General features: G+C 37.2%; 1 protein-coding gene across 1 annotated transcript; it reads left to right on the top strand.

Annotated features, from left to right (window-relative positions):
• Positions 1-239: 239 nt before the first annotated feature.
• On the top strand, positions 240-3,743 carry LOC116206763 (zinc finger protein WIP2). The gene is made up of 2 exons (XM_031539568.1): positions 240-1,275; positions 3,044-3,743. The coding sequence occupies exons 1-2, from the start codon at positions 394-396 to the stop codon at positions 3,479-3,481; spliced, it is 1,320 nt and encodes a 439-aa protein (XP_031395428.1). The 5' UTR covers positions 240-393; the 3' UTR covers positions 3,482-3,743.
• The last annotated feature ends 7,581 nt before the right edge of the window (positions 3,744-11,324 follow it).

Raw genomic sequence — 11,324 nt, 5'->3', positions numbered from 1 at the left:
TACATTACATCATATTTTGATGAGAAACTTAACTTTTTTTTTTTTTTGGTGTGTTCGTCAATGGGTGATATCCCATCTCTTTCCATTTTTCCCTTTTCAATAATAAATAATTTCTATTTTATCTCTCTCCCCCTCCTCCTCACCTTTACTTCCGTCAATCAGTCGAGTGCAATTTCTCTCTCTCTCTCCCCACCTCTCCATACCCTTCAGTCATCTTATACTCTCTCTCCCTCTCTATGCGTCTGTCTCTCTCTCAATTCCCTCTATAAAAGCAAAACTCCAACAAACAAAGACACACTGTTCCTCTTCCTCTCTCTCTCTCTCTCTCTCTCTGTCTCTCTCTCCTTCTCGCATTCATACAACAACTTTTCTCAGTCCAAAGGCAATTCAACCATGGGAGACCCTTACCCCTCCAATTGCTTCCCATCAGGCAGCTGGTTCAAGTTCATCAACCCTACTCCTCCTCTTCTCCAACCTCATCATCAGTACTTCTCCTCCTCCTCTTCTCCCTCCTCCACCAATCCCATCACCATCCCTTCAAACCCTAATTTCCATTTCTATCCCTCCTCTAGCTACCCCTTCGAGCCAACCCCTCCTCCTCCTTCTCCTTCTCCCCCCATCAGGGAAGCCCTCCCCCTCCTCTCCCTCAGCCCCATAAGGAGCAGCACCCACCACCGCTACCACCACCACCAAGGACCCGATAACGATGCGCCGCCAGTTGACGAGGAGGAGGATGATGATGAGGAGGAGGATCATCAGCTTGAAGCTCCCAGGAGCACCCCGATGGACTTGGACTTGAACAAGAAGATCAACTCCAACAGCAAGAGGAACAAGAGCAAGGGGTCGTCGTCGTTAAAAGAAGACCACCGGGAACAACAGGACCAGCTGGATCATCAGGAGGACGAGGAAGACGAAGACGAGGACGATGATGAGGCCGGTGCTGTTACCGTTGCACTCCACATAGGGTTACCGAGCCATAGCTTGGCGGAGATCGCTACTACTGCTGCTGCTACTACGACCGCCGCCGATGCTGCCTTATCTAATTCTTCAGGGGCTGGCGTCGTCGCATCGTCGGATCATCATCGAGGCGATAGCAAGGACGATCTTGCCGGGGACTATTTGAATAGCGGGGATGAGTACCAGTGCGGGATCCTGATGAACAGGATCAACAAGGGGCAGTACTGGATCCCAACTCCATCACAGATCCTCATTGGCCCAACTCAGTTCTCTTGCCCTGTCTGCTGCAAGACCTTCAACAGATACAACAACATGCAGGTAAAATTACATACACACCCGCATGTAAATATATGCTATATTTTTATATACATATATATTAGGATATATGTGCGGGCTCTATATATATACATATACATGTATATATATATAGGTCTTGAAAAATGCACGACCCTAGCTCCCGAAAAAGGCTATATGTCTTCCCTTCCTCTTTTGCCCGATTTACTTTCTCTTTTTCAAAGGGTGAAGAACAGATGGAAAGAAAGCTTAGGCCTCTCTTATGGCATAAATGGACATCCTTTTTTTTTTTTTTAAACTTCCGGTTCCTTTTCTGGATAATGCAAAGTGAATTGTATCAAAACCAATGGTCATAGGAAAGCTTAACTCATAGTAAGAAAATAAGCCATCCCATGTACTACGAGGTCCATATGTCGGTCTTGCAACTCTAATTATTATATATTGAATAAGTAGTCTTGGATCTTTGATTTTAAGCTGGGACGAATGATTCCAGACATTGATCTAAGGTTGGTTTTTTTTTTCTTTTTCTCCATTTTGTTTGTTTTACAATTTGTCTGATGGTTTTTCCCTTCGGTTTCTGGTCCAATAACTGATGATCAGAGAGACAGAAGAGAGAGATAAAGGTAGCAGTAATCATCAGTACCCTCTTTCTTCTTCTTCTTCTTCTTCTTCTTCTTCTTCAAGATCTTCTTCTTCATCCTCTCCTTTATGGTGATTGAACAACACATAGCGACAGGCCTAATGTTCCTTATGCCCACCTACATGGAGAAACAACCTTTTTAAGGGTCTGTTCTTGGGCAGGTGGGTGTGTGTTGATGAGAAAAAATTTAATATATAAAACTGACTGAATGTAAAAATAAAGGAGGAAGAAGAAGAAGTAGCAGAAGAAAAGGAGAAATCAGACTTTTGCAGAGAGTTTCAGTACTTGAAATTCATTAAAGCTCCGACTTCTTAATCTGAGCCCCCCTCTCTTTCCTTTTCTCTTCTCTCTTCTCTCTTCAGTTCCATAACAAACAGGTTCAGTCAGACCATTGAAGACTTATCCTGCCCTCTCCGTACGTACATACGATGCACATTGCATCATTCATCACCATCTTCTTGAACCAAAAAGAAAAGTTCTCCTCTTTGCAGATGTGGGTTATAAAGCTAATTGCATTTTTTGTTATATTCTCCTTTCCCTTTCACCCAAAGCTGGCAGTGGGGGAATAATTAATGTACAAAAGAATCTAGAGCTTCTATAGGACTCCGGTTGGAACATTAGGAGGATTATTGTAATGCAAATCTAGTTTCGTAATTATGCCTCTAGGCCAATTTACAAGTCAGCTACTTGAAGAATCAAAAAATTTCTCTTCTAATTCATAGCCCAAAGAGAAGATAAGGAGGATGCTTTCATGGAAGTTGTTCGTAGTTGTGCTGTGATTTTGAGGTGCACGTAGGTAGATATAAGCTTTCATTGTCCCGATATTATGTCGCGAACTGAATTTTATATTGTTTGGCAAAAGTAACTGACATTGTGCCTTTGCCTTCTTCACCTACAAGATCGGGGGCGGTGAAGGGATGATAGTCACCCCACTAGTCCTAAATAGCCACTTGTAGTTGTTGCTGGTTTTTCTCGTACAACTCCTTGACTAACGGATTTAAATCATATGTGCGCTCGATCAATAATTACTCGTTAAATTCCTTAAGATCCATGGTACTCATTTGATTTCAAATTCTATCAAAATGGTAAGTTTGATCCATATGCTCAATATAATGATCATCTCTAAGTCTAGATATCTCGATGCAAGTGCAGATGCATATGTGGGGGCATGGATCTCAGTATAGAAAAGGACCCGAGTCTTTGAGGGGCACACAGCCGACTGGAATGCTGAGGCTCCCGTGCTATTGTTGTGCCCCCGGGTGCAGGAACAACATCGACCACCCGAGAGCAAAGCCACTCAAGGACTTTAGAACCCTTCAAACCCATTACAAAAGGAAGCACGGGATCAAGCCCTTCATGTGCAGGAAATGTGGGAAGGCATTTGCGGTGAGGGGAGACTGGAGAACCCACGAGAAGAATTGCGGGAAGCTCTGGTATTGCATATGCGGGTCGGACTTCAAGCACAAGAGATCTCTCAAGGACCACATCAAGGCATTCGGTAGTGGACATGCGGCTTATGGAGTCGATAGCTTTGAAGAGGATGATGAGCCCGCCTCCGAAGTAGAACAAGATAACGAGTCGATGCAGTGATACATAGTACTGGAGGTTATTAGGGTAAGAAAATTGGAAAACATTTTGGAAGGTCAAATATTGACCTGCAGCAATTTACTCTAATGAAGCTTTTCTATTGAATGGAATTGTATAAATGCAAGAAGGGTAGAGTATCAATTAAGGAAGAGTTGCCTCTAATGGAAGTAGTATCAATGCTGTGACCTTCATGTAGCGTCTCTATCATTTCAACTTAGCTTGTAACTAGCTTATATATGTTGTAGTATCTTGACCCGTCTACCTAGACTATGTTAAAAAAGTAAACAGATACCGCTAATAATTAGTCGTCGACATTAATTATATAACTGTTTTTAACATTTCAAAACTTCAAACCTTTGGTGATTATTTAATAAATCACTTTGCCTCTTCCAAAAAAGTTACTAAATAGCAATATTAATTTTCTTAATTGTCGTATAGGACAAGTTGATTTTTGGATTTTGGAGTCTTAACATTTTGGATATATCATAGTTGATCTTTCAGTTTCAAGGAGTTCGTAGTTGCATGGTGAAGGTGCATACGTGTGTGTATGTAGTGATCATGAATTTCATTTGGGCTTCTCCACAATATGATGATAATTTGGACCCTAACTTACAATTTACACCATAATTATTGTTTTTCTAAATTAGTGAACTGTAGTTAAGAAAATCATGTGTTAAATCAGCCATTCTCTTCAAGGTCCAGAGAGAGAGAAAGAGAGGGAGGGAAGGAGAGATTCTCCTCATCCTTTCAAACCCGGGGAAATTTTTAGGATTAGTCACGAAATTTTTAGTCGGCTGTCCAAGTACAAAATATTTATTCTTATTATATAAGAATTTTGAGTTTTGTACAAAAACTTTTTGTACATACAAAATGTAAAACTCTTGTACACAAATAAATATTTTATATTTGAAAATCACTGAATTTTTAGTCCACTGAACTCCAGCATTATCCTTCAAACCTGACATGCTTTATTAAAATTGAGTTACAATATATACAAAATAATTTGGGATAATTATTATATATATTTTCTTTTGCAGAGATATCATAGCCAAAGGAAAAGAGAGAGAGAGAGATAGTCATTTCAACCTTCAAATGCATATTAACTTTTTGGGTGCATATGATGCTCCTTTTGCTTTTAGTGGGCGCTATAGATAGAGATATGTTTGTTGATGGATTGGATTGGAACCTGTACCAATTTTAAGATTCACTATTTGTTGGGGAAATTCTAAGCAAATGATTAGCTTTTGGACACAGGAGCCAGAGTGGGGTTGTGGGGTAAAAACTGTTTAATAAGAGAGCATATATCATATATAGATATAAATAAATAAATATATATATATTTTCTTTTTCGCAATTATTTGTTTAATGTGTAGAAATATTTGATCATGATATCTAATTAACAAAAATGATATGAGACTTCTTGCTCTAGACATCCTTTGTAACCGCAAAAGAATAAAAAAAAACGATCCAAGGTACATATCTTCGTTGTCATCTCGTGTCAAACCATGAAAGCAAATTAACGCAGAAAATTTAAGAAAAGTCGATTGATTTCTGTTTAATGCCGTGAGGTTTTCGATTTCAAAAGAAAGACTGTAAAGTGCCTTTGGTAATTTTAGAAGAGCATGAGTTGCCATATAAATGACCACTTTTATGAGTCCAAAGTAAAAGCAAAAAAGAGGTGTGGAAAGTGAATTAATCTTCATGAAATAAACCAACTGGATGAAATTAATCCCCCATATATATACAGCTTTCCCAAGAATTGTTACATATAGAACCAATATATTAGTATGGAACGAATATTCATTGGATATATATGTGTGTATGCAAACATAAATTTGGAAAAAGTGGGTGAACCAAACCTATATATAGAGAGACAGAAAGAAGCAATATGTTTGGCAAACAGTAATATAGAGAGAATATATATGTTTTCATGATCACAAGCCAGCTCGGTAAGGGAGAGAGCGAGGATTTGGTATGCATGCATGGATAGATCGTCTCCTCTTGTCAGCTTTATATGATATATATGCAGTCAGAGAAAGAGAGAGAATAGTGAATGGGTGCGTGGAGCCAAGAAAGGTACTGTTTTGTAGGGCCAAAATATGATAACTAAGAGAAATATAATATAGACAGTAACACATGACTTTATATAAGAATCAAGATATTTTAATTTCGATTTTCGTTAACGAGCTAGCTTATTTCTTTATATATATTTCGAAAAAATATATAACATAGACTATTATTAGTCTCCCTCTCCTTTTACTGCAGATATACACTGTACTCAGCATATACACACATAACATGTCTCTCATATACTGATGGATGCACTGTGCATTGAAGAGACGTTTCATTATATATACTGATCTCTTTGACCATCTCCTCCCTCACTCTCACTCTCTCTCTCTCTCTCTCATCCCTTCTGATCAGTTGTGGGCTATGCCCTTTCTCTCTACTGTCAAGCAAGCAACCCAACAGAGGGGCAACAAAAAGGTTTAGATATAATACACACATACAAACACAAGCCCTACAGTTCCATCTCTCCCCTTGTTCTTTTCTCCTATATATCCCCTCCTCCTTTCTGGCATAAATCAATCACACTATATATATGGGTCCACCCAGCTCAAAAAAAAAACAAAGAAACTTTATTTCTTCTAATATATACGTGCCGCGCACATAACAGTCGCAAAAGAATTGGACCGACGACGGGTCAACTGTTAATAAACACTAGCTATGATGCTGCACGAGAGAATCACATAGATTCTTCAAATTTCATTGCCCAATTTCCACGTAAAGCCATGCGCGTCATTTCATTGACTCATATCCGGAGAATTCTGCACATATGTACTAACAAGCTAAAACTGCATGCGCATAACTTCTCGATTTATATCCATTCAGAATTAAGATGTTCTAATCGATCGATGGGCCGTGCATCTATCATTTACTCATTCATCCATCACAAGGATATATATAAATATATGTATACGTGCATCGCATATGTAGGTCTGTAACTGACAAGGAGTGTGTCAGAGAGAGGATGGCCATGTGATGTGGGAAGGGAAGGGTATGGTGGGGTTTCTTTTCTTTTGGTTTTCGCGCTGTTAACATATCAAACTCATCCATCGATCATTTCCTTCCTTCACCCCACCCCCCCCCCCCCTCCCCCCCCCCCCCCCCCCCCCCCCCCCCCCCCTCGTGTTCACCGTTTTTACCGTTTCTGTCTCCAACAAAACCCAAAACGCACAAACACATACATATGTATTTCTCCTGTCTCAGTCTCTCAGCACCCAAAAAAAAAAAAAAGAGTTTAAAGGAAAGGAAAAACCCTAACAAAATAAAAGGAGGAAGTAAATTTTTTTTTTTGCTCGAAAAAGATGAAGTAAAATCAATCAATCGGCAAAAGCATTTATGCATCCACAATTAATGCCCCCACCAGCTCCCATCTCACTCTCTCTGTGTCTGTGTCTTTGAGCTTTGGGTGTGTCTGAGGGATAAAACCAAGAACAAACAAGTACAATGGGCGCAGCGAAACATCCACAAGAATAATCCCTTCCCCGCGAACGAACGATGTATACCATACACTACTCTTTGTTTTCTGTGGATGTTAATTAATTAAATGTGTAACCGCAGTTAATAATTCTTACGGAAGTTTTGTTTGTAAGTGTGATGTCCTTCACATAGCACATACTTGTCATGTATCCATTGCTTCGGTTAGTAAATGACAACATCCAAACCCCGTCCGATCCATCAAGTGCTCTTAATCCATGGTAACATACGACCCTTCTTAATTAAAACCGGGGTAATCGTTTAGATAGAATATATATATATATATGACATTTGAGGTTTCATGTCGAGTAAAAACAACATACACCGCCCCCTACGAATTAAGTTGTACGGTTGAATTATGTATGTACCTTCCTCTGCAGGAATGATATCAAGATCTTATTATGAGGTTAAGAATATTGCGAGATGCCTCTATTATAGTCTCGACTGCACATCTAAATTCGGGTGGTACGCATGTCTCTCTCTTTTGCCTATAATATGCTAAATGTTGTCACTTAACAAGTAATATTTTTGAAAATCAACCCGTTTCAGCCTTCTCTTTTTGTCATGTCACAAAGTAAATATATACATAAATAAATATATATTATTTTATTTTTTCTTTCAATGAAGAACTCCATCTTCATTAGTTGTTCTTTGACTTTTTCAAGGAGAACAAGCATTTACATGTATAAGAGAACGTGTGTGAATTTTTATTTTATTTTATTTTATGTGCATACAAATCATAAAACACGGGGGACAACATTGTCCCCTTTGGCACGAATCTCCACTTATCTAGACCTATATTACTTTCGCATTTCAAATATATGCATGTGCATGAATATATACATACATGCAATTTCTAAATATGAACGGCCAATTACCTACGCAAAAAAAAAAAAGAAAAGAAAAGCGAAACCTACCAAAAAAAATCAACGGCCAATTCTCTCAAGGAAAATTCATAATGCAATTCTAAATGATTCAGAGGAAGACATGGGCTAAAGGTTAACTTTTTTATTTTTGGCCCCCTCGATAAATTGATGAATGGAGAACAATAGTGGACATCAATTTGAGTTAGGGAGCTCACTTCTTGATCCTCATGCACTTATAAGAGACAGCTTTGGTAGAGAGGTCCCCATGAATGGAGAGGGAAAAAAAGTTTTAAAGGGGAAAAAGTGTACAAATATATCTTGACTCCATTATCACACCTTTGAAAAGGAAAAAAAAAAAAAAGAAGGAAAAATATGAGTGGAATATAATACAAAAGAGGGAGCAAAAATTCTTCTTTTGGACTATGCCTAGAGAGAGATCTCCTCCCTTTACCTCTCTCTACCCATATGTATAGGATCATTATCCAAGCAATATATGCTTTGATCCCATCTTTCTTCTGCTAAAGTGATTATAATTGCTTTGATATATGCACGAAGATTCTCCAAGTTGTTAGGGTAATATTGGGTATCTTTGTGTATGGGGGAATATATTATCAAGAAAAAAGCTTCAAAGAGAAGAAAGGCATTATGCATAATAAACCCATACATATCTAGGCTTCTCTCTCTCTCTCTCTCTCTCTCTCTCTCTCTCTGGGGTCAGGAGAGAAAAAAGTTATATATGTTTGACGTTCATGGTTCCATCAAATCAAGTAGGTATTTTTAGTATAGTTTATGATTTATTTAGTTAAAAAAAAGGACCTATATTGAATGGTAATCAAAGTTCTCTAGTTGCAGAAGATCCTAATGGGTAAAAAAGGAGCTAGCTAGGAAAAGAAGAGGAGCCAAAGAAAAATGAAAAGGCAATTCATCCTACATAATCCTGTGAAAACTAAAGTCGATAATAATTCACTCTATCAATACATTTCAGTTTTTTTCTTTATCAGAATCAATTTGTCAAAGAAGAATATAAAAAAAAATTCCTTGACCTTCTATAGTACATTTCATTCCATATTTATAATGATCTAATCCCATCCGGACACTTTGGAAGTGCAACCATGACCTCGTTGAGGTATTATACTCTTACCTCAAGAAGCTCCAAGGAGGCCACCCTCAATTTTTATGTGGAGCGTGATAGGTGCGGAGATCAAATGTAAAGATATGATAAATCAAGGCATGAATTGAGAGAAGATCATGGATATTTGGTAATTCACCAATTTTGGTCCATATCGATTCTGATGGAATTATTGAACACATCTATCCATTGATGGTTGGTATCGAACTATCATCACGGGTATACCAAGACCTTGGTTTCGATGATCTTTACTACTGGATGATATATAGTTGATAGAGGATTCTATTCCTTGATTATTGAGCATATTTTGGAGTCTGATGTGATAGTCGATGGAAAGATGGACGATATCTCGAGTCCAAGATATGCTGGTAAAATTATACATATGAAAAGAGATTTGGGAAGATACAAATGTTATGGGTATTTAATATAAACCCTGATATATTATATAATGGGAAAATACTAATAAGGTTCTATTTTCCTTTTATCATGGTTCACTAAAATCCTAGAATATCTCTATTTAATTAGGACCGAATGATTTAATTTGCATAGTGCTGTTATATAATATATATATATATATATTAGGGATTCTGTTTGCCAATACGTCAGTCCAATCAATTTGGTTGACTGACCACTTATATTGCAGGGATCGATCAAGATTAATGCCTTTTTTTGTGGGGCGAACATAAATACGTGAATTATCGGACCCCGCAGGATCATTTTATCTTTCCCTGAAAAAAATAAAAACCAACAATGAACTTTTTTAAAAATAAAAAAGAAGGCAACAAAATAATCAATGCTCAAATTGAAAGGCAGAAACTTTTACTTTCATTAGAGAGCACTTTCGCCTGCTTTCGAGAAGGATCTTATCAACGGGGTATTCATTTCTTCAGTTGAATTTGCCAAAGGAAAACTATGCATTTAATCCCGTACATTTACCTACTTTTTATTTTTATCTTTTTTTCTATTATTTATTTCTTTTGATCATAAACCTTACATTACTTTTCGATTTTTATCATTCCGTTAACTTTGCTGAGTTAGCTTCGTATGAGTGCTCTATCAATGACACATCAGCTATTCTCCACTGGCTGCTAAACGTCAACTTACACATTATTCATCTCTACTTTAAATTTAGTTCAAGTTTTTTTTTTATATGTACCATGGTATTCAGAAGTCCAATGGAATCTGATTAATCCAGTCGAGAGATCGAGCATTAAAGGTTATTCTCCCTCCCAACAAGTACGCTTCCCGGGATTCGAACTTGTATTCTTCTCCTTATGGGGGTGAGTTACTTACCACTCAGCCAACGCTTTTGTTGGTATTTAGTTCAAATTATTAAAATATAAAAAAATATAAAAAAATAATGAAAAAGGAAAGAAGAAGAGGAACAAGCGGCAGCAGGGAGGGACTTCGCTTGTTCCTCTTCTTCGCCAAGTCCAAGCAAAGCATGAGTAAAATCAAATTTTCAAATCCTTGGGAAATCAAATTAAAACTAACTTGTAAAATTTCTAAGCTAACAAGAACCTAACGCAATCAAGCAAATCCCAAATTTTGCTTCAATATTTTCCTTTCACGGCCATTTCTTAATTTGAAGATTTGTTGTTGGCTTTGATCAATTTGGGTCTCTCTTTTTGGAGTTTCAAAGTAAATTTTCGAACATTTTCTATTAGATCTTAGAATTAACAATGAACTTTTTTTTCCGCTGAACAAGAAAACTCAACAAAGGAGAGGAATGCGACGTATATATACTAAATTGGGAGCAGAGCATAAAATAGAAGCAGTACTGAAATGAGGAATCCAACTTTACGACTTGGCCTTCCTGTTGGATTACTATTCATCATCTTCTTCTTCTTCTACTGCCTGTGTGTTCTTTGATTTTCTTTTTTTTTTTCCTTCTTTTGAGATAAATCAGATTGTACTGAGAGATGAAGTATACTTTAGAAACTGGTTGAATTTTTTACCAGTTTCATTTTATTCCTCTATTGCTCTTTCTTTTTTGGACAATACATAAATTACTGACCTGTCATTTATATGCACCCACAAGGATCCAACTCAGCACATTTACGGAATAAATAACGGAAGGATAAATATAGAAAAGAGAAGGTATATGATGAAAATAGAAAAAATAAGAAAAAGAATGAAAATAAAAAAGTTGACAGAGGTACAGGACTGAAAATATAATTTTTCCTTTAATAAAATACATATATATATATATATACGTTCAAAGTGATCTAATTCAAAAAGATATATATATATATATATATATTTTGAGATTATGAGAGATGCCCAATCTATTAATTAAGACTAATACTTG

The sequence above is a fragment of the Punica granatum genome, chromosome 5, assembly GCF_007655135.1.
Source record: "Punica granatum isolate Tunisia-2019 chromosome 5, ASM765513v2, whole genome shotgun sequence".
Classification (NCBI taxonomy): domain Eukaryota; kingdom Viridiplantae; phylum Streptophyta; class Magnoliopsida; order Myrtales; family Lythraceae; genus Punica; species Punica granatum.
Note: the sequence above shows the minus strand (reverse complement) of the source record. Positions and strands in the feature narration are given on the sequence as shown.

Bases quoted from the DNA above. Each gene is read 5' to 3' on its own strand.
- LOC116206763 (XM_031539568.1), top strand. From the start codon at position 394: ATGGGAGACCCTTACCCCTCCAATTGCTTCCCATCAGGCAGCTGGTTC. The intron at 1,276-3,043 runs GTAAAATTACAT...ATGCAAGTGCAG, and splicing joins ACAGATACAACAACATGCAG to ATGCATATGTGGGGGCATGG.